We start from the raw sequence: 22,326 nt of genomic DNA, 5'->3' as shown, positions 1-22,326 counted from the left end.
TCCGCTCACACTAACATCATTTGGGATTGGCGTCATGACAGCGTGCTGAAAAATCCACAATACATATAAATATATATACCCTGCTTTTTGGGGGATTTGAGGGTGGAGGGGAGGGGGGGGACATAATTTCTGGAAATGAACAATACTTATCCGTCCGTCGCATCTGTTAGTTTGGGTTTGCGTTTTGGACGTGGCGCACCGTCACCGTGGAGCGGTGTCCTCTTTTTTTTCCTCTCTTATAGGTCATTCAATGTCAAAAGGCATAAAAAAGAGACAAGCCAACTCTTCACAGGCTGCTGCTTGCTGTTGCCTTTAATTATTTTAATTAAACTTTGATATTCCGGCGCTGAGAGGAACTAGTGAGTTGCGACGCGGCCGGGGGAACCCTCGGAGGATATCGAGACGGCGGGGCAAGAGAAGTGTCGAGGCGGCTGTATCTATATCTTAAAAAGTCTTAACTGATAGGCCTGTTTATGGGCTGTGATGTGCTACGCCTTGCTGAGCAGAGAGCAGACTGCGCTGAAAACAGGGGCAAAAAAAAAAAAAAACACCAAGCTCCATGTCAAGGTCTTAAAGGCATCAATCCCTCAAACCTTGCTGGAGATCATCCTGGTCAGGAGGCTGTCCTGCGGTCTAATAACGCTCTATTAATTTCCTTGTCCCGAGTGCATAATGAAGGGAAGGTGTCTTCAAAAAAAAAAAAAAAAAAAAACAACGAAAGGGCAAAGTCTTGATGCCTTCCAATACCTTGGGGCATCCTGTCTACAATTTGTCATGCGTGTGCACTTCTCAGTGTTAAAATGACAAGATAAGCCAGTCAAAGGGCGGCCGCCGGGCATCCAGCACTGCTGAAGTTGGAGAGGATTCGTGATGAGACATTGCCAAAAGGCAACGGACTTCTGCACTTGTGAGGCCCACTGGGATTATTCCGACTTCCACGCCAAAGGCAAACAGCCCCTTCCTCTGTGTTTTTCCTTCTTTTTTTTTTTTTTTTTTTTTTTTTTAGATAGCTTCCGTCTGTGTCCATGAAATTAGATTTTTCAGAGAAGGCACAATATGGTCAGAATATGTTAAGCCTTTGGAGCGCACAAAAAGCTAACAAAGTCTGAGTTCTGGGGCGTCCTGAGCTTCAGCTCTGATGTTTTTTTTTTTTAATTTAAGTAAAAAATTTGGGAATAATAAAAAAAAACAATAACTTAATGAATAAGAGTTAATATTAACATTACACCCTGTGTGCTTTTAAGATCTAAAGGGCAGAGAAGAAGAAGAAGAAGAAAGGAAACTTTGTGCAGGAAGTGAAGCGGAGTGAACAGATAGTGGTTTTAGCTGCATGGTTACCAATCTTCAAAAAAAAAAAAAAACCTGAAATTCTTCTCTTGTCCACAGCGATCAGCACATGTCGGCTTTCACACACGAGTCTTCTTCTTCTACTGACGCTGCACGCGGTTGAAATTCATACAACGACCCTGAAAATAACACAGAGAGAGAGAGAGAGAGAGAGGGAGAGAGTTAATACATGTACAATGAGGATCCGCCTCGTATTTAAGACATATCTGCTAATATAATAACAACATAGCACTGAAAGTATTTTCCTATAATCTTATTTCATAGAAAAATGAAAAAGATTTGATATTTGAATCCTTGATGACTAATATTATATTATTTAAATATTCAGTTTTAATAATATAAAATATGTTTATAATAATAGGTAGCAAAAATTAATAGATATTTATGTATATATTAATTAAAAAAAACCCAGAGAAGAAACAGAAGGAGATAAAATTCATTAAACACAACATACATAATGCATAGTCACTCAGAAATAACAGAAGAAAATAGAAAACACACAATTCACAGATAAATTCATAGATGAATTATTATTTATAAATCTGAAAACTGATCTCAGCTACGATCAGATGAAGAATCAACTGGTGAACCTGCAGCATCACACTACACCTCGCATCTTTTGTAAATACCGACAAAAAAAGACATCTCAGTTTCTCACCCGACATGTGCATCTGTGTGTGTGTCTGTGTGTGTGTGTGTGTGTGTGTGTCTGTGTGTGTGTGTGTGTGTGTGTGTGTGTGTGTGTGTGTGTGTCCAGGCAGCTGTCTGAGCCTCTCAGTGCAGCAGCAGCTTGTTCTCTAACAGTGGGCTGACTGGCACCAAGAGGGAGCTCTCGCACAGCGAATCCCAGCAGCAGCCAGCAGGCCTCCAACCTCACACACACACACACACACACACACACACACATGCACACACACACACATACACACACACACACACACACACGCACACACACAGCGCTGCCTCTCTGTCTCTGTATCTACCTGTGCTTACTGTTACCTGCTTATCGGGAAGTTTGTTCTCTGCATACTTTGAGTCATGCTAAATATTTGGGAGCAGTGTGCAGCAAACAGGAACTGACTCCAGATCTGATGACAGTACAGTATCACTAAAGGCTCAGCTCACTCAAAACACAATAAAACATCTTTTCTTTTCTTTCTGACCCCCAGCAGTAAACCAGACATGCAGATAAGTCGGGTTTTATGTGCCAGAGTTGATACTTCCTGTCAAGTATTTCTGCTGCAACGGAGATGAAAAGAATCGTGTTTGTGCTGCTAAAAGCTGTGAAAATTACATCTGAAAAACTCAACAGTGTCATAGTTACACATTGTGGACAGTTTTCAATTATTAATCAACTGTTTTCTCAGTTGGATACCACTCGTAGGTAGTTGAGAACATTTTTTTGTGACTGACCCTTTAGTAGCAAACATGCATGTCCACACAGACACGGGCGGAAACGAACACCGACTCTACAATGAAAGGCAGCTTTGAACCCAGAACTTTGTGGCTGCGGAGCCACCACGCAGGGTTCAGCATCAGGAGACTCTTCACCAGGTTTACAACAGACCAATATCTGTGTGACATGATAGCGGTTCATCTCTCTATCCAAAATAATTTGATCCACTGAAACACATCAGTCTGAATAAGTTGGTTTAAACAAGCTTCTGGTAAGTTTAAGGTGGAGAATTCAAACCTACAAGAGGCAAAACCCAACATAAACATGTTTTCTGATGTCTTGCTTGACCCGGTGACCTCTGGGTTTCTTGTGCATCTTATTGTGAAAATACTGGCAGTTTCTCTTGACTCTTTTTACTTCACTATTCACCGTTTATTCCGACCTTCAGTTATAAATACTACACTGAAAAGCAAAGATCGTCTCAACTGTTTGTACTTTCTTTCTTTTTTGTTGAGTCTACTTCGAATGACCGCACGTGTTCTGTGTGTGTGTTTGTAAAAAAAAAAAGGATGATCATTTCGCTGAGGGCACTTCTTTGGTTGTCACGGTAACGATGCAGACGTTTTTCCCGTCCGGTGTGTCTTGGCGCCGGTAACAAAAACATTGGAACGTGGAGGTTTTTACTGCGGCTTCTTATGTGTCATCACAGCAAACACGACAAAGACTTTAAAGCACCGGTTCCCGACCCCTACTAGGGGTCGCCGAAGCTTCTCGAGGGGGCCTTCTGGATTTTAAGCAGTGTATGAATTTATTTTTACTTTTAATATATGCCTTAACATTTAATTCATGTCTATGAAGAAGACCAATAAATTTAATTATGTGCAAATCTTTATGGCCAAGTGTATGATGGTTAAAAATGTAAAAAGTGGGTTTGGAACCGCTGATTTTCTGCCTCTCTTGTCCCAACAGGTGACTTCAAATATGTTGCATTCAGGGCCTGTCAGTCAACTCCACTACTAATCAGTGATAATGGTCTTGGTTGTTTCAGTCAGTTAGTTGTCCTGTTTTTTGGACCTAAAGTTTCTTTAACTGATCACATCCCGAGTTGCAGTTGTTCTGACGGGAGCAGAAATCTTAAATTTTGAATTTTAGCTTCAGTTTAAGAGGTGTGACTGGATATTTGAGCTGTATATGAGCTGCACTTCCTTTTCCTTCTCTTTCTGAGAGCACAAAAGCTCATTCTTGCACATGCAAGGCCTCACACAGTCCAGGTGGAAGCTTCCATTGAGGTATTACGGACAGAAATGACCAAGAATCTTGGCTCCTGAGCCGCCTGCTGAATGCAGCAGCCAGTTCGTCTGGTGTGGGAGCTCTTACAGTATCTGCACTACAGTCTGGCTCGGGAGCAGAAGTGTGCACGGACCGACTGTGACGAGGGCTTTAGACAAGCTGGAGAATCTTCCATTTCTCATTATTTGGCAGGGCTGGTGGGTGTTTGATGGAGGGGTGAGGTGGGGGGGGGCTTCGCTCCATCTCTGCATGGTAAGCCCCTCGACGTGTACCCTCTGCAACTAATCTCACACAGTCAACAAATAAGGCACATCAGATGCTGTTTTGGCCACGGCCATCAGAGCGGCTAAGTTCAGTGGATTTTACGGGGTTTTATGGCACGGGGGGCTCGTCGAGGAAAGAAGTCCTCTCTCTGCGGCGGCAGAATGGCAGGCGAAGCAGGGGGATCTGGTACGAGGGCGAAGCAGGTGCGGCACAATACGGTCAAACCCATTCCAGCTCCCCTGTTCCCGGATGAGCGGGGCCTGACTTGGCAGGGAGCGTTGCCTTGTAACTGGGCCATGTTGGAGAGATGGCGGCCCACCTGTGCCACCCAGAGCGGGAGAACAATAGTCTGAATATGTCAGCATGGAATGTCAGTGAAATCTCATCAGACGGACGGGAGCGTGACTGCGGATAGACGGGTGGATGAGTCAGGTGGAGAGATGGATAGGTGAAGAGACAAGAGGAGGGGGGCGGGGTGGGGTGGGTGGGGTGAGGGGTGGTGGGGGGGTCAGAGAGAGCCTTCCAAATGAAGACTGTGATTAATAAGGTTCATTACAGACTCTCCACTGGCTTTCTATTGAAATAAATGGAAATATGCTGACTGGTGACATCAAACCCAACAGCATCCACTGTTGATACACCTGATTGGAAAGTTAGAGCTGCAACTAATGACAATTTACATGATCAATTAATCTATTGATACATTTTTAGACTAAATAATTTATTTTAAGTCAAGAAAGAGTTGGGAAATAAGGACAAATGCCAGTTGTATGTTTCCAGAGGCCAAGAATTTGTCTTCCAATTGTCCTTATAAATGTTTTTGATAAACTACTTATAGTTATCAATAGATTATTTAAGTTTTTGATAAATTGTCCATCAGTTAATTGACAGTTTTTGAGTTAAAACCTGCCAGAAATGTCAAACTTATTGGAAATCCTTTATTGTCCATAATGTCCATTTAAGGAACATTGGTCTCAGCGTCTTAAACGACGCTCCGGTGTCTCAACTCTGCATGTTTTGTCGGATACTTCGCCTAACTGACTTGAGTTTTGGCCTCCGGAGTTAAAGTCGTGTTTGTGGACCCTCGCTGCGTGTTGACAGGAGCTGCAGAGGTCCACATTTGCCCAGTCCTCAGACAACATGTTTGTCACTTGGACTGTTGGCTTGTAACTTGAGGCAAAGCTCCAGAAGTGATATGTATGTGTGTGTGTGTGTGAGATTTTTGCATCTCATGTCTTGCTGTTTGCACCATCAGCAGCTCGAGTCCCCCCCCAGAGCTACAAACCCTCTGAGCTGCACGAGACGGTGAAGATCCAGGACGTAGACGGTAGCAAATTAAAGCTCAGACTGCACCGAACTCAATTTTCTTGCAAACTATTAACGATTATCATCACAGTCTTTTAAAAGTATTATTTGGGAGAGTTTCTGGGAACAGATCATAAAGGCACTTAGGGATATTTTTCTTCATAGTAGCTGCAGTATTTGAGTCAAACATGCAAAACAAGTGTTGCCAACTACAACTGAACAACTGATTACAATTTGGCTCCTGACAGGGATATCACACTATTTTTCAATTTCTGGTAGAGGGCAAGTCTGGGCTCATTTTCCAATGTCTAAAAAAGTGAGACATCTAAGGTACGTAGGTCAATTTTCCTATTTCCTGATTTCATATTCTGAGCATGTTTGACTTGGAATAAGAACACTTGAGTCAACAAAGGCTGAAAGGTTGTGTAAACTTTTAAAAAGATGTCATACAAGAAAAGCTGGCTAGCTCCGTCGTTGACACGGACACAGCTGAAGAAGACATTGAAAGTGTTTGAGTTGTTTTTTTTTTGACATCTTTGATGATGCATGAAAAGCTTTCACTTTAGTGACCTAACACAGCTGAAGGTTGCAACTCTTCCATCTCGCCAAAGAAAAAATAAAAATGAGTCATATTTTTTTTTTTATATTCACAGCTGAATTGGTTCATTGTGTGCAGGTTATGAATCTGAAAGGTTTTTAGTACAGAGGTTCACATGCCAAAACTGTCAATTCACCTAAAAATCATAAAATCAACATACAAATAAAAGTTGTGGGTCATTTGGTTAGCTGGTAAGATCCAGACGGTGAGTCAGACCCTGGAGGTTTTATAAAATGTTCATGTTCTCTTGCCTTTCTTTCTATAATTTACATAATAATATAGATATCTTTAGTGGTTTATAAGTTAAATAGAAAATGAAGTTGCCATGTGTTTGTCTCTTCATGACGCCTGCTCAGAACTACTTTGAAGTCCTCACCACAGTTTTTTTGGGAGACAAATAACAGGAAATAAACACAACGGATGGCGAGTTAGTTCCCTTCCAAATGTTTGTATTGGCTTGCCGTATTAATCGACTGTATAGTTTGTCACATTTACAATATCAAAGACAAAAAAAAAAAAAAAAAAAAAAAAAAAAAGATGCACGAACGAAGCATCCCGTTTAGGTTACAGAATGAATCTCCCATCTGGACTGTAGTGTGAAAACACTTGCAAGCATCAGAGTTGTAATCCAGTTGCAAGATGCTTATTTTGCAGTGATAAGCTACAGGCTTTGAAAGATTTTATTACCAGAACAGAGACTTTTTTTTTCTCACATTAGAGCTTTGCAGCCTATACAGTAGCTTAGTTAATCTAGGGTTTACTTAATCCAATAGCAACAGGACGACTGCAACACTCATCGCAATATTCCAACACTGGTTTGTTTGTTGTTCTGACAAAATGTTAATGTGTTCAACTGTTAATTCATACTGTTTATAGACATATAGCTGCTGTAGATGTTCCACTTTTTACTCCATTAAGTACAGATGCAATGCTTCTCCAATACCATGGGAATTTCAGTGTTCAACAAGTAGGAATCATCAATCAAAAGGAAGGAATACAAGATTTTTCTCATATGAATTGCTGTTTATGTGAGAATTGAAAATAATATCTTAAGATAACAATACTGAATCTGAACCAGAGAAAGACTCACTTGTTACTTGGCCCATAATATCTTCAGGGATGCAAAGATCCCATTTTTCGCCCCAAACACAGTAATTAAATACTCACAATATCGGCCGATACCAAGTATCACACAGAAAACAATGTTCATTTCCAATATGAAATCAAAATTTTGCATTCGCACACCATCAATAACACAGATCCTATACCTTGTGTCAATGCTGCTTCTTGTTTATTGGTGTGTTAAAGCCTCTAACAGTCGGTTTCATGAACCGGGATCCTTTCGACCAGCTTTAGACCGACGTTAATTTGAACAATTCTTAGTTTTAAACTAATCAAGCTTCATTTCAAATCTTTAAATTTTAGTTTACACCTGTCCAATCTTCTGGCGCCAGTATACTTCATCACAAAGGCGGGCTGTGTCCGACAATTCCTGTAACTTTTGACTATTTCTATCTACTATTTCTGTCACCTTTTGTTGTGTGACGCTATGAATGTCTTCCAGAAGAGACCGAACGTGTGTGTCATTATCACCATACTCAAACAATTATCATGTCCCCCCCCCCGTCTCTCTCTCTCTCTCTCCCTTGACATCCGCCCCCCCGTTGGTGGATGTTTTGCACAACTATAAACACTTTTGCCATCTGATGTGGTCGGACAACACATCTGGCTCTTCATCTACGAGTTCTGTTGCTCCAAACATTTAAACTCTGACCTGCGTGTAACTTGACAATGACAGCTGAGGCGGTTTAACTTCAAAACTAGCTGTCAACAGGATGTTGGAGTTACTGTCAAACATGCAAGACGCTAGTTGGAGACATGCTTTCATTCTTACTAAGGAAAATTCCACTAGATCGGAGGAGAAATGCGCACCGACTCAACTCAAACAAACCGTCTGGTTAAAAAAATAGTTTGTGACATACAGCCGATTTTTAGTCATCCAGGTTTTTTATCTAAATTTATCAATGGTTAGTGCAAGTATCAACTTTAGCAGAGAAAAGTGTGAACTGATCCTTTATCAAATTAACAGCCTTCATCTCTGGAGGTGTTTTTCTTTTTTTTTTTACTTGATGAAGTCTGCTGCTTCCACCAGTGTCATCATCGTCATCCTCTTCGAGTCCCTGCCTGTCGAGCCTCAGCCACCAGACATGTGTTCTGTTTTACTCCGTGTCCTCTGCCACATATTGAACAAATTAAAAGTTCAAGTTGGAGGGAGAAGCACAGCTGCACGGGGACAGAGGGGAGAGCCAGAATGTGAGCAATCCTCCCTCCACGAGGCTGCTGGCCCTCTTCTCACAGCCCCTCGTCCACACACACACACACACACACACACACACACACTGCCCACACAGCGCTGCCATCTGGCCTGCTGGGAAATCAGAGCCACCTGAGACTCGGCCAAATGCATGATGCTCGCTGACAACTCAGGCATTTCTTCTCATTGTAAAGAGATGAATAAAGATTATACAAGCACATAAGGTACATGAAAAACAGTTACTCCGCTCACTACTGTGAAGTTTAACAGATATCTTGGAAGGTATCTCGTTCCAAATTTTCCATCTATACTTAATATTCATCTTATAAACGCATCCATGTTTATATATATATACAGTGTAGACGCTACTGCATGGGGCTGTGATGCAAACGAACTTTGATACAGTTACCAAAAAAAAAACATGCACTAAGTAAAAGATATTCGGACGCTTGACCTTATGTGATTGTTAAACATCTGACTCTAAAACCACGAGTGTTGATCTGCTGCTGTAACTCTTCTGGTTTCAGACTTTCCACAATGTTTGCAGGCGGCTGCTGCAGGGATTTGCTCCCGTTCAGCCACAAGTCGGCGTTTCGGTTCATCCCAAAGGGTGTCGGATGGCGTCGAGGTCAGGACTGCAGACCGGTCAAGGTCTTTCACATCAAACTGGGTAAAACTATTTCTTTATGGAGGTTGCTCCGTGCACATTATTGTCTGAAATATCATTTTATTTTGTAGTAATAAGAATTCTCTCCTAGAAAATAAGAGACTTTGTCCAAACCTGAAGTATGCAAAGCTCAGAATTAATGCTAAAACTACAGTAGCTGAGTGATGTTGTCTTTATGGTGAGTTCTCAGTATCTCATAACACTCAGATTAAAGTACTATTATCTTTGAGAAATTCTACATAAGTAACAGGAATTGTGTAATTTAACCAGCCAGCATGTGATCAGTGAATAAGTAAACAAGTTTGATGCAAAGCTACGCATATTAGCACTAGATGTGAGCATGCTATTTTGCTCTCTACACTGAAAACATGATATAAATTTGATTTATTATTATTAATATTATTGTTATTATTATTTGTGCCACTGTGAGTGATGGGTGGAGCCAAAAAAACAAGCTTTCTATTTAACCCTGTATAGTCGATTGCACCTTTCAGCTGTTAAGTACCAGTTAGCTTGATGCTACACCCTCCTGCTAACTCTCATAATTCAGATGCTTTGTCTTCCATCAACATGTAAGCTGATATTAAAACTTCACCTCTGACACCATATTTACATCTCAGGCATTTCAAACAGCAACACAGACTCCCATCGGAGAGCCTCGGTGTGAGTAAAGTGCTAGATGATGGGCGATCGGGCTCTGATGGCTACTTGACTGACCCTGGGAGCAGAGAAGGAGTGAGCGACAGCTTGCGGTAAAAAAAGTTACGCTTGCAGGCAGCAGCATATGGTCTGCAGACTGTCAGAGCATCACTGGCTCTCATTTCTGTGCAGACAGGAGAAAAAAAAAGAAAACTGATGGTGAAGAAAAAAGGTGAATTTCTTTGGTCCAAAACATCATGCAAATGTCTGAACTTGTATGCAATCTGGAAAGATTGTTGATCAGAGTTTTGTATGTACGGTATGTATCTGTTTTAGGCCTGATCATGACAGCAAGATTTTCATAGAAGAGTTAAAGGAGATCCAAAGGCCCAGATGATTTCAGGGACTTGTGCTTAAAACACTTTATCATCATCATCAGGTTGTCAGAAAGACCTTTTTATGGTTCTGACTAATAAACAGCCTGACTTCTTCCTTTGGGCAGAAACATTGTAGCACCTTACCCCCCCGGCAACAGATCCTCTTCCTGAAAGATTAAGTTCATCTACAAAAAAATCTCGTAGAGGTTTTTTAAGGCCTAATTGCTTGAAGACATGTCCGCAGGTCAGACGCTTGCCAACATGGAAGTCTTTAAACTGAAGGCCTCTCTACTCACAACACCACTCTGCTGCCCTCCTTTTTTATTTAAACTACAGACTACACTGCATGGGCTAACTGATAGGACTATATGTTTAAATGTCTTCCTCCTGATGATGATGATGATGATGGTGGCTCATGCCCCCGGTCACACCGCCAGCTAAATGTCTAAAACCATGAAACAGCTCTCGACTCTGTATCAGCTGTGTGTTGTTGCAGGGATAAGTGGTATCTCCTGAAGCTCGAACATGGACGCCGCAGTAGTAGTGTAGGTGCAGCTGTTTCCTGCTCGGGCCTCATGCTTGCTTCCACCCCCCCCCCCACCCCTCCCTCACCCTCCCCCCATCCCCTCACCCCTCTCTGGTTTTGTCAGAGTAAGTGCACATCATTGGCAGCTAAAAGCTCTGGGCACCGTCCCTCTGGTTGTTCCAGAGAAATGCCAATCGTTTTGGCGTCGACGGGGCCCTCACAGACGGCGCAGGAAGGCACAGATGGCACTAATGGACGAGCAGAATCCAACCGAGGGACCGGGACAGAGCCACACCGGAGCGCCGTCCAAATAACTGTAGTGTGAATGTACTGTATGGCCAACGCGCCGCTCTGCTCTAGCGGGGCCGATGCCACGGCGATGCGGCATAAAGAATTTAAAATGATAAAATAATCATAAGAGAGAGGGAGATCGTGGGAGGATCGGTGTGGAGCCGTGCCAGGAGGATCAGACAAAAGGAGAGATTGTTCTTGGGCTGCTATAGTGAGTTAGACGGGGGCCTCGTCCAAGTCAACCCACTCCAGTCGTACAACTGGGTTTACTGCTAATGGACTGACTGAGACACTCTGTCTGTCAAGGAAGAGCCAGTTTATAGACCGCACCTTCTCCTGGTACAATGGTACTTTTTGTGCGACGTGCAAGCCAGCTGATAGCCTGTTTTATGACCTGTGAGGCGACAGACTTACATTTAGACTTTTTTTTTTGTCACCCAAATCTCTCTCTCTCTCTCCGTTTCCCACGTGATGCCCACACGCTTGCAGATTTTTAACATTCGTTGTGTAATGCATTCACAAAACCACTCCACCAGTCTCTTTTTAAGCTAGTAGTGCTAAACAGATTCTTGTAGGTAGAACTAGTCACAGCTTTTTTGTGGCGCTAAGAGGCTAACGAAAACCTGTTTGGAGAGCTCCGTGTTCTTTGGATAAAAGTACTTCTAAAAAAAAGGGTCACGACACCTTAAGTCTGAGGCTTTTTCAGCCTTCTGTGTTGTTTCTAAAAATGCGAGCGGCGTTCAGAGATGAGAGGAAAAAGCAGATCCAGTAAGGTGGGCAGATTGGAGGAATTGGAATGTCGTGGTGTGACATTTTTAAGATTTTGCAAACCGTCAAAACAGCATTGTATAGATTTACATTACAGGTGCTAGTTGGCAACAGAAAATGCAGGAGAAGGCTTTCTGCAACGCCTTGAATGTTAAAGCGAGATACTATATTATAGCAAACCCCTAAAAAAAATCACTTCAACAGACACAAAGATGTTCAACGTCCCAAAAGCTCAGATCTGCAGCACAACATGCTCAAATAACACGTGAAACCCTTGTAAACAAGGACTCCCCAACACAAACCAAAAACCAAAGAGAGAGGCCATTAGTTAATTTTTCTTCTGTGTGCCACCGTGTATCATCGTCCACATAGAGCCACTGGGCTCATCTGTACTTTTAAATTACATGTCACCACCACAACTGTCCTCCCAGAGAGGCCAGGAGAGAAGCTACAAAACACTCCAACTTGCACTAAAAACATAAGCTCACATCATGTCTCCGGGCTACATGGCCTTATCAACACACACAACTCTTGTTTTTAGTTAAACAAGTGTGTTTTTACTGCACTGTGTTTATACCTCACCATAAAATCTGTATGTTTTATGCTAAACGGAATGAACCTCTCAGTTGTTAAACCTCAGGGGTTGTTTTTTTTAGACACACTGATGATAAAATATGGATTAACAGCATCCCTTTCAGTTTCTTGCTCGAGGACATTTTTGGCAAAAAAGTAACTTGTAGCAAATGTTTCAGTTTCTGCAGATATTAACAGATGTGAAGAAGAAGCACCTGAACTACGCACAGCAGGGACAATAATCTCCAGGGATCAACTGGTGCAGTTTGTAAGTTACGAACAGGAAATCCTGAGATACATTTTTAATATTTAGGATGAATAATTTTATTTCTATTGCACACTCACAGTGAAATAGAGGCTTTTTTTATCCCTACTGTCTACAGAAATGGCAACAAAGGACATATTTTACAACATATAGGAATAAAAAGGGGATAAAAATTCAACATGACAGAAAAAAAACAACTGATATTCATTAGCAGGTACTACTGTGATGAGGTATAGCGTGTATCCATCTATAAGGACAACTAGCTATTAAATGTTTTTCATTTATTCTGATCTCATAACAAGTAGCAAAAACATTTTATGTCTACAAAACTGATCATAAATGATCAGAAAAATGTTCTTTCACTCATAACTGCAGCGTTGTTTCTGAGAATGAGGATTTAATTCAATTATCTGAGCTATTAACACGTCGTTAATACATTATTATACATTATTAATACACTGTTTTGTTGCAGAACCTTCTATAACAGCAGCCTCTACTGTCAAACAGCCAATAACATATTTCTTTATTTTCTATTTGAATGAAAAAATAAATATGCTGAATATCCATTTTGGGCTAAAAAACTTTGTTGCTTTAAATGAATCTGTCAATATTTTAAAAAACACAGATGATTTAATCTTCACAAACCCATTTGTAAACAAAGGTCTTAAGAGGACTCGTTTCCAGCAATGTGTTTTACTTCCATGCCAGTCGTGTTTTTGTCGGCGGATATATATTAGAATATTTTTGTTGAGGATCTTATTTTGGAATGAAAAACTCTTTGATTGGCCTCGATTTTTGGAAAGTGTTCCTTCAGTGTGTGTGTGTAAATGTGTGTGTGTGTGTGTGTGTGTTAGTACTCCTGGTTCCCTGCATGGTTCCCCCATCTTCCCCCCTCCACCAGCGGCATGCTGGACGGGGTCACATGCGATCTGCTCTGAGCGGAGATGCAGGCCATGCGACAGGGAGGGCCAGTAATTGGAGTGAGCTGTCAAGACGGGGCGGTGTGTTTGTGTGTGTGTGTGTGTGTGTGTGTGTGTGTTGTGCACGTGCCAGGACGGCTCCCCTCCTACAGGGTGGCACATATTAAAAGTCCCTGATGAGACTAATGCAGGAGGAAATGGTTTTGGCGTCACGCCCAGTCGAGAGGTGAAAGCGAAGGCTGGTCTGAGGCGACCCTGACCTGAACTGAATCTGGAGCATGTGTATTTAAAAAAAAAAAAAAAAAAAAAAAAAAAAAAGATGAGGATGTTTCTCTCTTTTTAATTGTTTTGCTGGATTTTCAATGAATATTCATAGATTATTCCACACACACACACACACAAATATATATCTATATATATATAAAACATCTCATATTCATATTCTCATATTTGTATCATTACTCAGTCATTGATCCTTCAGACATAATTAGCGAGAGAGAAGAAGATCACAGCCCTCGCTTCTGTTTTAAGAGTTAATCAACAAATTAAAGATGCAGATTTGCAGCTAAACGACACGCCGACGTGAAACTGCCAAAACCCCCCCCCCCCCAAAAAACGTGCGACGCTTTTCCTGCAGTTGACATGATTAACTACAATTACATAAAAGGTAAAAGCATTAATGGGAAATCGCGTCTAATCAAAAGGCACAAAGGAGATAATTGCGATGCGGCTTGATGAATTTGTTATCTTTGCCGCTACGTGAACATCTGTAGCTGCCTTATTAGTGTTCAGCTCTGACAGACAGAAAAGTTACTTCTCGAAGACATCGAGACATTTTTTAAATATTTTAATCAATTAATTGTTGTCGTTTCGAGTGTTATAACTTCTTCTCTTGTATTTGTGGTTCAATCTTCTGATTATCAAACATGATAACACCTGTTTATTCTTCTTCTACAATTAACTGATGTTTCCGAGATTTAATACGTCTGACATTTAATACGTCATCTGTAAAAAATATCATGTTTAATTTGCTTATTTATAAGCTGTATGTAAGTATTTTGACCTATAAATGAGACGATATTTTCATACTTTAACCTAACAAATAATTAAAAGTTTTAAACACGTATATATATAAAATGACTTGATGCCAGATACTTGATGATTTTCTTTTTAATCATTTTGTATACTCTTACCATGCATTTGTGTTCAGCTATATATCACAAAAGTGTTCTGCTTATTTAGCAGAGCTCAGAGTTGATTTACACCAAAGATTTCTGGGTTTATAATTCACAGCCAAAATACGTCTTCATGTTCAAAGTTAAATCTGATTTTACAGCAAAAACTCCAGCTTTAAATCTCAACAGCAGAAAAGTTGTTATTTACGAGGCTGTAAACTAACAAGGTGGAAATACAAGCGAGCGACGGCGGCCTGCTACGCCGGGTGGAAAGGCTCTGTGATAAAGCATCTTGTTAGCTCTACTGAGGAAAATATGCTTATCAAGCCGCATGTTAATACAAGCAGTAAATAATGTGATCATCGGCCAGCGATGCTGGAAATATAACAGCGAGAAGGAGCCTGAAGCCACGCTGACTACAGGGAGGTGTTGTTGTTTTTTTTCCTCCTTTGAACATGGGCTACAAACTGTGAGAACTGGGTTAATGTGACCTGAGCAGGGAAGACATGAGCAGCAACACACACACTGGATGGACCGACACACACTCATACACGCATACAGTGCTGGTGAAAACCTCACGCAGCTGTGTGAAGGCAAGAAACATGAATAATAATCAATATTACATGATGAATTGTTGCACAAGGCAAACTAGAAACAGATTCTTAAGTTTTTACTGGACGTCTGCTGAACCACGGCGGCAGAGTTTGCGCTCATTTCAGGTAAAAGTGCAGCAAAAATGAATAACTTTAGGATGCATTGCAAGTGCATGCTAGGACTGAACATTAATTCAATATTATCATTTATTGATTTCAGGAGAAACATTTTGTGATGATAATTGGTGTTACCACGTTATTGTTTTATAAAGTTCTGTTGTCCGAATTAATGACAAAGATACAGTGGAACTCAATTAACTGCTTTAAGAATAAGTTTGCTTATTTTATATGTGAATTTGCAGACATTATCCATATTGTGATATGAATTAATATCAGAAAATATCCTTAATAATATTGTGATATTGGTTTTAACCATATCACCAAGCCCAAATGCATGTGTCCTACAAACTCTAGATACCCAAGTATGTTAAATGTGAATTTGGATGTAATTTTAAGTATTAATAGATACATCAAATAAGATTCATCAGATGTATTTCCAAACAAATGATCAAACTGCTGCCTATTTCCACAAGCAGCAGGTATGGAGCAACATTATCATCCTATTGAAAATGTGTTTGTGTCCACCTGATGCATGTTGAGTCCAATATTCTCCTTTTAACTTATTTTGGCTTCCACTAACTACCTGATAAAAATATCTGGCGCTTTAGCTGCTAGATGCTCTAACCTGTCCGTCTGCTGTTTGCTGCTCGGTTGTTGGGAGCCTGATGGACTGAAACAAAACAAGCTAAAAGAGGCTAAAGGCTGCATAGAGCAGCAGAGCTAATGTTGATTCTCAGTGGGTTTGGCACTAGCAGCGGTTATTACAGTTTACCAGGGGAAGTGAATATGATCTGTTTCTTTAACCACATGTGTTGATAAAATCCCCACTCCTTGTGTTTTCATCATACTGCCTTCCTCCCAGGTTTTTTTTGCTGAGATCATCTTCAAAACAACAGAATTACAGAACAGAAAACAAATGAACAGACTGGAGCATTTTAGTTTTGATTAAAATAACCTCGTCTTCCTCTCTTCTGTCACCAGTAAAGGCTCTTTGACTCATCGTTTACTGCTCAGCATGTCTACTATCCTGACACACTAACCTCCCATCTTCTCAGCTTATGGAGCCTTTCTCACTTCAGCTGCTGAGTCACCTCACTGCGTTTGGGGGTGAGAGAGCTGGCCTGTGACCTTTCTCATGTTATCACCTTTTATATCCTCGAGGCATGAGCGCAAACAATGGCACGAGGAGATCAGCAGCGAATTGAAAGTGGCAAGTGGATACTCTTTGTGAAGAACCGTCTTCTCTTGTGAGTTTCTCAGAAACTCCTCCTTAACAGTTAAGATCCACAGGTGTTAATCAACAAAAACATCTGGCTCTATACTTGAGACAATAATTCTTTTTGTGTGTGATTATTTTTGCAGTACATTTTCGAGCTAATCATCGGTTAAGTCCAATCATTCCTCCATGCTCTGTGTTCAAATACATACACAAGGTGACAGATATGACCTTGTATGACTACAAGAACTTTTGCAGGAACCTTTCTGGGAACTCAGAAACTTTCCATTTCCCTGTCTATCGCTACATGTGTCATTTCCTTTTGTGCAAACGGGACTTTTCTACAACATAAACCTTTCTTGGAACCCAAGAACCCTTTTTAGGAGCTCAAGAACAAGCCTATACTTCGTCCACAGGATCCTAATTACAGCTGTCGTCCCAAGGTGCAATGTGCGTGCAAACATTAGTCTTCCTTGCCTATTTGTTACACTTATTCAGATGTGCTGGAACCACAAACAGAAACTTGCAAAAGGGACTGTAAGTTGCAGATTCAGTTCTTGGGTTTGGATCCTGGTGCTCCCTAGTTTCTGGAGTTGTTTGGTAACAAAGGCCCACCATACTCCCTGATGTTTTAATAGTGTCCAACAATGCTTCAAATTCCTCAAATTTCCTCCAAGTGAACTGATGTTTTGAGTATTTTTGTGTCGAGTTGTAACAAAATCAGGGGGGGCGTATATTCAAGAAGCCCTTAGGGTGTCACATACTTGGCAGAGGTCTGGTGTGTGCTACACCTACATCGACCCAGAAAAACAACTGCTGTGCGCCTCTGTGGTACATCTGCTTTTTTAAGGGACCACCCTCTTAAGCTGCACTGCTGCACTCATGACTGTCCTTAGTTAAGGCTCTTGGCTATGATTTTGAAAAAAAAAAAAAAAGACTGTGACCTTGAGTCAACTCCGGTTGACCTGGGAGTTGGTAGAAGAATGGGGATGGGAGCCTTGATTTGCAGTATGATGAATCGGCACACAGCATGCTCAAACCTTCCCCGAGGCCCAACAGTGAAATTAACAAGTTTGGCAGGCCGGCGTTGCCTTCTCAGGCGCTTGCTGAGCGCTGCTTTTGCAAGAGGAGGGCGGGCACTACCTCTTTGTCTCAATGGGGACAAATCTTGGGCGGACTGTTTGTTTGGGGAAGGGGTGTGAACGGCGTACAAGTCTATCAAATCAATTAGAGTCTTAGGCAGAGACGGCCTGGCTTGGCCTGGGCTGAAGGAGCTTGGCCCGATCCTTTGAGGGGGTTATGTGAGTCAGAGTGTTGCCACAGCCAACAGTCATGACTCGTGTACTCACAACACCAGTATGAGTGGAGGGAGGAGGGGTGAAAAGCTTGCATATGGCCAGAGCCAGTGTGTCACATTTGGGCTAGAGTTCACATTGGGCTCAGATGCTCACACCAATGAACTCATGCGAGGATTGTCGAGCTGCAGCACTCTGGTCGTGTTTGAGGGTGAGATTTACCAGCTTAGAAGCGTTGGGTAGAAAACTGTACTGTATGAACTGTGACATCCACAGTTAGAGTCCAACTTCATGCATTTTTCATACATTTTATCCTTGATTAGTAGAGCAGAGTGTGTTTGTACCATGGTTGAATCCTTTGTTGTAATAAGAGTGGACTGCCTGTTTTTAAAATCAGTACAATTAGAAAAGTTTTAAACTAATTCTTTTAACTATGAGCGCATTTATACAGAATCAGCATGGTCTAAAAGGAAAATAGGAAGGACTGAAGCATTTTGTTCCTATTGTGTTTCCAGTTTCGTTTATACTTCCTTGCATAATGTTTCAAGAGGTAATACTTCACTGACATTTTTATTAACCACTTATATAAATGATCCTAGTTGCTGGTCAAACAATTCAAACTGTGGTCAGTCAACTCAAAGTTGTCTACAAGCTTCCAGTAGAGCCTGGTAAAGAACAAGAGAGTGATGTTGTAGAGAGTTCCCAGGTCTTGGTATTACGCATGCTGGCCTATTCGCATTGGCTTCATGAGACGAGGGCTGGGTACCGAATCTCAATATCTTTTTGGTACCGACCGAAAATGTGCCTGTAGCACTGAGTAGCAAAAACTGTCAATCTTGTAATCTTGTTTACTTACTCTCTGATCAGATAGTTTCGGATTTAAATCAAGTTATTTTTCCAATTTGAGAGTGTAGTGTAGTCTTTGTGTTGCTGTTTAACACATTAGAGCAAATATTTGACTTCTTTTGTTGAATGAACGATATGGGTTTTGTAGAAAAACATCTATATTTGTCAAAGAAAGGGGTAGAAAATATAACCTTTTGGTATCAATACAGAGACTTTAATATCATATTGGTTCTAGTTTCACTTTTCCTGCTGCTATTTCTGCCAATATATGTCTACAATAAGCCAATATCAGATGATAATATTGGCCTGAAAATATAGCAGCAGGTCTCTATTTTGTATGTAAAAATGTCAACTTCCACATGTGAATTAGAAGTTTCTGTCACTGCTCTTTTCATGAAGTAAAACCCGGCAGTAACACTGATTACACTGTTTAATTAAGCAGGTTTTCAGGCTCTGCAGTGGGTCAACACTCGGTTCAACTTCTGCTGCTGCCATGAGCACAAAATCTGAGTGCAATCTGCATTATGTTAATTTATTTGCATATGTTGGGAACTACAGACATTCACAGTTGCCTGAAGACTCATCGCAAACACTCAGCATTAAGTGTAATTATTCAACAGTGTGGAGCAGCCTCCGTTCTCTGTTACACGGCATTAAAAACGCTAATATCAATGCTGTTTTCCTAATGGCGAGGTTGGTGGCCATGTAAATCATTACTATGTGCATACTGCAAGTCTCAGAGGATATTTCACCAGGAGGACCCACATATGATATTAAATTAATTGGCCGAGAGCATTTTGTTGCAAATTTTCCAAGTTTTTTGGGAGAGTCAAGCTGTACTGTTAGGGCGACATGCATGCTAATCAGGGACGGCTCATCCTGTAGTCTTTTATTATGCGCTTTTCAACACACTGTGTCAAGATTACTTTGTTTGGAGGAAAAAACGCCAGCTGTCATGTTTTATGCATTCACTTTTCAGTTCAGTTTCTCTTTCACGTCGCTGTTGGAAAATACAGCTTGACTTGTGCTTCAGCTTCTATATTTTACAGCGTACAGGTTTCATACATTCACTGCAGATGCTTAGGCCTTGATTGCGTGCCAACAGAATACACTCCAAACAGCGGTGATGGAATATGACACCAATGTAGCATCTGGACGGGAATGTGTTTGGGTACAGCTTAATTTCATCTTTATATTGTCATAACGATTATAACTAAATAGTTCTCTCTCTTTTTTTCCCCTGAATGGGTTAAGAGCAAATCCTTTTCTCAGTCACTTAATAATTCAATAATTTGCACACACAAAAACAAGATAGAAACGAGATACAGAATGACAGCAGGTGTGTCCACAGTCTGAAGGGCTGTCTGCTGTTTGCGAGAGTAAAACTGAATCAGTGACAAAATGTTTTAAGCACAAAGTCTCTCTGATCGGTTCTGACAAAGCACACACTTACAGAGCACCAACATATTGATATATTGACATGGTGAACTTTCCAGATTCATAGATATTATTGTTATGTAGAATAATACCTGGACAGGTTGAGCTTTCTATGCTCAAAGGATGAATTAAGACTGATGATACAAATATTTTTGCAGCCAATATTTTGTCTTTTAGATCCAAAAATTAGGGTTATGGTTAGGGTTAGTGATGAATAGTACTGGACAATTACATTTAAATGAATATCACAATTATGACCTGATATTGTTATAGTACAGATATATAGTACAAATACCCAAACAGTACTTTTTTCTAGGGCTGGGTATTAAGCCTTAATACTCTCTACTAAAATATGTCTGTAAAACCAAGTGTCAAAAACTCACAAATTACAGAAAGCTGGTATCAAAATGCTTTGATTTATGTTCTTCATATATTCTTGTGTCAGATATCAATCAATCAATCAAAGTCATGACTTAAAATCAGAAAATATACAGTATATACTCATAAAAACTACAAAACAAAAGTTTTTGTATAGGTGCATCAAACACTGCTGCATTTGGAAAGTTTGACTTGTTTTGTTAAATGAACAAAAAATGTGTTGTATTACTCAAAGTAAGTTATCAAAAATATATATGTACAGAAACTTGGGTATGATATTGACACCAGTATTGAAAAACTTCACCATACACTACTTTTTTGATGTTTTGGGAACCTGTATATGTTCTAAATGTGTGTTTTTTTTAACGTATATATATATATATATATATTTTTTTTTTTTACACATATTTAACACAATATGCAGATTATCCTAAACAAACATATAGTTAAAAGTTATAAAACACTTCCTGATTTAACCAGGAACTACAAGATAAAACATTCAGTAAACAAGCCTAAAAGAAAAATCTGACCAACTTTGAATACTTTTTTTAGATTTTAGTATTTCTTATTTGATACTTTAATTTAGTATTGAGGTTCAACACGGAGCCTTAATCACAATATTACCAAAGCATTTTTTCCAATATCAATATATTTTACACTATGTACACAACAACACAATACAGTCTTATATTCATTGCAATGTTTAAGACTAAACTCTTCACACATGTAAAACATATAGCGACAATAACGACTTGTAACTGATTTTGTTCGCTTCTACTTAGAATTCATGAGTTGTAGATGTTGTAAAATATGATCACATCATGGAGATACGATTCCACTGAAAGCCGATAAATGATAACACTGAATTATCACTCAGCCATCGGGATGATCCTACATCATATAAGCAGTGGACAGCAGGACTATTAGAAAATTGACTTATCAGTCTAAGTGTGTGGCAGCAACTCTCACGTACTCGATCTGTCTAATTGACTCAAATATTCTGCCCTGAAATCCCAAAGGCCTCTGAAGCAAAACCTGCACACACACATACACACACACACACACACACACACACACACACACACACACACACACACACACACACACACACACAGAGGCCCCCTGTCCCCTTCGCTTTCTCCTCCATAGTCTCGGCTTCATTAGCGGCGGTTTGCATCATCCCCGGTGAAAACGTCACATGTCATCAGTGACTCCATTCTTTATCACTTCCTGCGGTATAGACAGTGTAACCTTCAGAAACCTGCTGCCCACAGTTTTACGTCTTAATTAGGAGCACTGTCAGAGGCGCCCAGCGTCCCTCGTCCCGATGTGAACGGACAGAGAGGGATTGGAGACGGAGAGGGAGTGTGAAAGACGGAGAGAGGAGGACAAAGTCAGACACGAAGGCAGCAGACAAAGGCGGCGAGAGAGAGAGAAGGAAGGAAGGAAAAGATGTACGGTGGAGGAGAAAAAGAGGAGCAGGCAGGGAGAGGAGGAGGAGGGCGGGGGGGGGTGGAAGGAGGATTTAGAGGGTGAAGAGTGGAAGTTGTGAGGAAGTGCGATAAAAAGGAGAGGAGAGAAAGGAGGTGAAGAATTTTGCGTGAAGCAAAGTTTCATCAAGCATAGCAGACGATAACACGCTCAGGTTATAGTGATTAGAAAGTGACGTACACAAGAATGATGCAGAAAAAAAGTCTCAGTCTAATAAAATATATAAATAAAGAGA

General features: G+C 40.7%; 1 protein-coding gene across 1 annotated transcript in view; it reads right to left on the bottom strand.

The window, feature by feature from the left end:
• Positions 1 to 683: 683 nt before the first annotated feature.
• antxr2a (ANTXR cell adhesion molecule 2a) overlaps positions 684 to 22,326 on the bottom strand; it is a 75,914-nt gene continuing 54,271 nt past the window's right edge. The window contains exon 17 of the mRNA XM_067572345.1: positions 684 to 1,466. Within this exon, the coding sequence (XP_067428446.1) occupies positions 1,428 to 1,466 (39 nt within the window). The 3' untranslated portion in view covers positions 684 to 1,427. The remainder of the gene's footprint in view (positions 1,467 to 22,326) is intronic.

The sequence above is a fragment of the Thunnus thynnus genome, chromosome 2, assembly GCF_963924715.1.
Source record: "Thunnus thynnus chromosome 2, fThuThy2.1, whole genome shotgun sequence".
In the NCBI taxonomy this organism is placed as follows: Eukaryota; Metazoa; Chordata; class Actinopteri; order Scombriformes; family Scombridae; genus Thunnus; species Thunnus thynnus.
The sequence above is the reverse complement of the archived record's forward strand: the minus strand, read 5'-3'. Positions and strand labels throughout refer to the sequence as shown.